Raw genomic sequence first — 6,124 nt, forward strand, 5'->3', positions numbered from 1 at the left:
GTCTCTGGGTACTCATTTCAGCTCTCTAAGAATAGTCTCCGGTGTTTATTTAAGAAGTGAACACACACATAGCAACTTTGCTTTATATCATGCATGTTTACATGTGTGACACGGTACATTCATACAATGTTGGTTCTCTGGCTAAAAAGATTTAAACAGGCCATAGACACATTGTAAACACCTGGTAAAGACAGTCTGCCAAGTCTGGATGATATAACTGTTGTAAGCTGTTGACTTGTAAAATGTGATTAGTGTTGCCACTGAAAAAATATAAATAAATTAGTTTTCCTCCACAGTCAGTTCCCCCACCCAATAAACCCACAATATTCAAATATTCACATTTTACCTGTAAGTCTCCTACATATTTGATTGTTGGTAATTGAAAAGCATTTTAATTCATTTTAAATGATCATCCCTATGAAAGTGTGAAAATGTTTCGGTAAATCATAATTATGACATATAATGTTGAAAGTCATAATTTTGAAATAAGTAAAAAAAAAAAATATTACAATTATTCATAATTATGACATTAAAATCAAAATGATGACAAAAGTTTGAAATTATGACAAAAAATTATAATTACGACAAAATTTGCCATAATGACTCATAATTTCAATTTTTGTATTTATAATGATGACTTAATATATCATAATTTCTACATTTTGTCTCTTTTTAACTTACCATTTATGATTTATCAAAGCAAAGATGATTTAGCCTATGATTCAATCATCAGTTTGTTCAATTAATGATGAAGGTATTGCAATGTTCCCACAAAATGATTTCAAGTAAAGCATCACACCAATTTTCATTCAGACTCCCTGATACCACTCTAAATGACACTTTTGTAAATTAATTCTCATCATATGCTCAGTGCCTGTGAGCGAAAGAGGGAATCTCTTGTGTGTTCTGAACTCTGAACAAGAGAGCCAGGAATCAGTGATGGAGTCTTGTTTCCTTCTGGTCAGATTTTGAGGTCATCCATCCTGGTCTTGTTGTTGCTGTAGCGACTTGAATGGCTGGGCCTGCGTTGCTGGCTTGGTGATCCGGGTACAGAATTCGCTGTTTTGTTGATCTTGACATCTGCAGTGTCTGGTTTCCCGCTGCGCTCTACAGCCATGTTCTCTCGGTTCTGCTTGTAAACAGGGCGGCTGCCGTGTGGCGGGAAATTTCCATCGGGTTCTGAGAGGTTGAAGTGTGGCTCGGTGGGAAAGGGAGCCGGAGGTGGTGCGTGAGCTGGAAAATACGGGTAGTTTGGCACAAATGGAACCACCTCACTGGGCACTTTTGATTCAGTGTCGCAGACAGAATGTGAGCGCCTGTATCGGAGACCCTGACGGCATTTGGTGAAACCCAGGTGATACATCTCCACCAGGTTGAGCAGCAGAGAGACACAAGCCACAGCCAGCATGAACACAATAAAAATTGTTTTTTCTGTAGGTCGTGAGATGTAGCAGTTGACAGTGTTGGGACAGGGCCATCTGTTGCAGGTGTACAGTGGCTTGAGCTCAAATCCATATAGGAAGTACTGTGCCACAATGAAGCCCACTTCAAACAGTGTTTTAAAGATGATGTTGAAGACATACGTGCGTAGCAAGACTCCTTGCAGACAGATCTTCCCCTGTTCATCACGTATGGGACCTTTTCCAGATTTGGTGCTCAAATGTGCCTGTTTGTCTGCCCTGCTTGCCTCATTGCGTTTTTGTTTCGGCTCCATGCGCACCAGGTGCAGGATGTGGCCCAGGTAGATCAGTGTCGGAGTGGAGACGAAGATGATCTGAAGCACCCAGAATCGGATGTGAGAGATTGGGAAGGTTATATCATAACATACATTCTGACAACCAGGTTGTTTGGTGTCACAGGTGAAACCGGACTGCTCATCGCCCCAAACCTTCTCTGCGGCAGCACCGAGCACAAAGATGCGGAAGATGAAGAGTACGGTGAGCCAGACTTTGCCCACCACTGTGGAGTGTTCCTGGGCACTTTCCAAAAGCTTCCCAAGAGAGTTCCAGTCTCCCATTACTGTTGTGTGCTCACCTGCAAATACACACAAAAATATAGGGTTACACCAATTTTAATTCAGCTAATAATCAGTTATGGTCAATAATCAATAAATGGCAGCTGTGAAAATTTCTATATTATTTAGTCTGAATAATAATTGGCAAAGGTAAACTACATTATTTACAAGATAAGGGAAATGAATAAGCACAATCCAGTCAGCCTTTACATGGTACAATAGATACCTACAAAAATGTATACTCTTATTTACGCATTAACATTTAGTTTTTTTTAATTTAGGTCCAAAAAAAAAAAGGTCCAAACGCATTTACTTAGTCATCTAAATGTGGACATTCAGTAGACTTCTGTTGAAAATACATATAGTATATATAATTAAAATTGTATTTTTATGCTATTTTTGCAAATGAGACATCCCCAAATAGAGGATTTAGTCAGTCTGTCCCCCAAATATGGTTAAGTATATACATATACATACACACACACAGACACACTTACACACATACAGTAACATACATATACTATTAGAGGGGTGCAAGGTTCTTTGTCATGTTTGAGGGATGTGTTGTTATATTTGGTCACGTGGCCTGAGGTTTGACTGACATGTCTTCATGCCTGAGCATGACCTGAAACAGGTGGACATACTCGACCCCTACACACACACACACACACACACACACATAAGGATCTTCCAACACACTTCATACTTTTTGTATTGCATACTGTCTGTTAACAGATTATCTTAAGCTAAAAGTTAAAGTGTGTTAACTTTTCAAAACTTTTAAAGTTATAGACCCCCAAATAAGATGCTGCCCTTGCGAAGGGGAAGCTATATATTTCATGTATAGAGAAAGTATTTAGAAAACAGAATAAACTTTTATTATTACTATTATTAATAATAACATTTTTTTTTTCTTTCTTTCATTTATTTTTACTGTATTCTTCTCTAAACTATTCCAGAATTTGTCCCCGGACCTTAGTTTGACAACCTTGCCCTTTATATACATAGATTCCAATAATAAAATTATAAAATAATTTTTCCATTTTATATGTATTAGTTTATTTTTGAATTTTATATGAATCTAGTTTATTTAACAGCATTTTTACACTAAAACACACATAAATTCTCTGAAGACCATTAGGTTTTCAGATACACTCTAAACAACGTATTTCAAAACCAAAATACACACCCTTTCTCAGATAATCACCCAGACATACAGTGATTAGTCATTCACAAACAGTGTTGGGGGTAACGCATTACAAGTAACGCGAGTTACGTAATCAGATTACTTTTTTCAAGTAACTAGTAAAGTAACGCATTACTTTTTAATTTACAAGAGAATATCTGAGTTGCTTTTTCAAATAAGTAACGCAAGTTACTTTTTTTTTTCCAATTTATTGACTGACAGCTCTCCTGTCCCCATGTGCATTACTTTTAAAAGTAACTTTCCCCAACACTGTTCACAAATAAATACACACACAGTCATACATGAATTAATCGCATTAGTCATTATACTAAATATAGGATTCCTTTTGCTTCCCAAAATCTTGATATGACAATCATACCACTAAGCCATTATCTTTACATATAGATCCATAGATTGATTCATGCTGGTAAATGAAAGGAATCAAAAACTGTTAGAAGTGAATACGAGACAGAGATTAATCTGAAAGGTGCAGGTGTGTCTATGGGTCAGAGTGTGTGAGAGTCAGTTAATTCTATAGCTTGAAACTCACCTTTCTTAAATGTCCAGAGTTAAAATGATCCCCTCCTACATAAATGGTAATAAGTCTAAGTGTAAACGCAGTGTTGCACTTCTTCGGTCACACATACACTTTCTTCTGTACTCCAACACTGGCTCAAACAGAAAAAGAGAACTGTCCCATACAAATACACTGTATATATGTGTGTGCATGTATGAGTGTGTGTGCTGAGGTTAATTTTGGCAAGGAACACAATCCCTAGGGAGAATTTTGAAGAGTGCACCACCTGCCTTGTTTCTCAGAGCCTCTCAGATGAGTGACAGCTGTCAGGACCAATGGCAGAGCTCACAGGACACAGTCAGTTAGGCAGACACATTCCTCCCTTTGAAGGAAAGCGACTGAAACACAGCATCTTTTTGTCTCTCTATTTTGTTTTTTCCTTTTTTAAAAGTGTGTTTAGCAAATAGAAGTTAGAGAGCAAGAAGTAGACAGGAGACAAGTCTGTGTCACTCTGCTATGTAATGGTCTGACAGAGATATTTTACATTGTCTAAGCCCAGGTAAACCAGACTGCCTGTTGACAGAAGACCCATGACTCAAAACAGGTTCATAAAATAGTTAATTCATTTATCTGATTGACTGATAAGTGGGATGGTATGTATATATTATATACATACACAGTAAAATAAGCAGTGTCAATTTAACATTTTGTTCATTTTAACACTACTTAAGATCATATATGGTCCCTATCTATCAAGAGTTAAAAGTACACTAATTGTAGTGTTGAATTTACAGCGTTAAAATGGTACCTTATACTGCTGAAAAATGACACTAGGTGTCACTTACTATTGTTATAAATGTTTTACACTTCTGGTGTTGTTGTTATTTCTGTGGATTACTCTACAAGTGACATCAAGAAAGTATTCCTTTCAGTGCAAAATGTATTTTTACATTCTTCTATGTTGTATATTATTATATATTATTGAAATTCTGGGAATAAATGAATAAACGGAATTGCTTATTTCGCTGGAGTCACGTGGGATCCATCTAAAATGCATTGGTTATTTATTTATTTAATTAATTCAGGGGTCTCCAAACTCAGTTCTGGAGGGCCCTGTTCTGCAGAGTTTAGCTCCAACTTGCCTCAACACACCTGCCTGGAAGTTTCAAGTATACCTTCAAGTAGACCTTAATTAGCTGGTTCAGGTGTGTTTGTTTAGAGTTGGAGCTAAACTCTGCAGGACACCAGCCCTCTAGGACCGAGTTTGGTGACCCCTGCTTTAATGAATTAATCAAAAGTAGGTCAGTACACTTAAATGGAAACGCGATATGAGCTAGTGTCTGTGAATGTTAAGCCGCAAAAAAAAAAAAAAAACTATTTAAATATGAATCCTGCATGTTCTGCTGGTCGGCGCAGGCACGCGGTTTTGTTTACACACATACTGAAGTGTGTGTGATGCTAGCGGTGTTTTCAGCCTCTGCCACCTCAATATATGAGTACATGAATGTTCTGAGAGTCACTTTATGAGCATTTTATTATTTCTTTTGAGAAAATATATCGTCATATCATATACAAACAGAAACCTAAAGGTCTTCAGGGCAAACCGTCAAAATAAAAGTTTGGTTTAACTTGAAGAAACTATGACAGAAATACTCAATGTAATGATAGTGCTACTACTATAATAAAATTATTATTAAAGCATAATTTCTTAAGGAATATTTACCAGAAAAAATATTTACCAGAATTTATTTACCAGAAAAAATGTAAATATGCAACACAGTATTTCTGAAAAAAAAAAATATAATAAAATAATAATAATAATAAATATTTTTTAATAAAATCTATTTATTAGAGATGCCTTTGATTACTAAACTTTAATGAAACCATTAAAATGCAATGCAGAAAATTAATGGAAAATACAGAATTTGGTAAAAATAAATAAATAAAACAGAATTTGAGGGGGAAAAACATTTCATGGGGACTTGAAAATTGAATTTTTGTTAAAGGGGTCATGTGACGTTGCTAAAAAGAACATTATTTTGTGTATTTGGTGTAATGAAATGTGTTTATGCGGTTTACGATTAAAAAAACATTATTTTCCACATACTGTACATTATTGTTGCTCCTCTATGCCCCGCCTTTCTGAAACGCGTCGATTTTTACAAAGCTCCTCGTTCTGAAAAGCGAGGTGTACGCTGATTGGCCAGCTATCCAGTGCGTTATGATTGGCCGAATACCTCAAGCGTGTGACAGAAATGTTACGCCCCTACCTTACTGTGATGCCCTGTCCGGCCGGAGCGACGAGACAAAAACATTAAAACCCATTATAAACGAGGCATTTGTTGCATCCAGTGGGGACATAATTACGGATTATAATGACATATACTGTCTTTTTACGCGTTGCATC

The 6,124-nt window shown here is 36.5% G+C and overlaps 1 protein-coding gene across 1 annotated transcript; it reads right to left on the reverse strand.

Annotated features, from left to right (window-relative positions):
- Positions 1-961: 961 nt before the first annotated feature.
- Positions 962-2,017, reverse strand: LOC107732602 (gap junction alpha-3 protein-like). The gene has a single exon (XM_016543977.1). The coding sequence runs from the start codon at positions 2,015-2,017 to the stop codon at positions 962-964; it is 1,056 nt and encodes a 351-aa protein (XP_016399463.1).
- Between the last annotated feature and the right edge of the window lie 4,107 nt (positions 2,018-6,124).

The sequence above is a fragment of the Sinocyclocheilus rhinocerous genome, unplaced genomic scaffold (genome assembly GCF_001515625.1).
Source record: "Sinocyclocheilus rhinocerous isolate Xijiao unplaced genomic scaffold, SAMN03320098_v1.1 scaffold520, whole genome shotgun sequence".
Lineage (NCBI taxonomy): Eukaryota > Metazoa > Chordata > Actinopteri > Cypriniformes > Cyprinidae > Sinocyclocheilus > Sinocyclocheilus rhinocerous.

Excerpts from the sequence above, each read along its gene's own strand:
- LOC107732602 (XM_016543977.1), bottom strand. The coding sequence starts at position 2,017 with ATGGGAGACTGGAACTCTCTTGGGAAGCTTTTGGAAAGTGCCCAGGAA.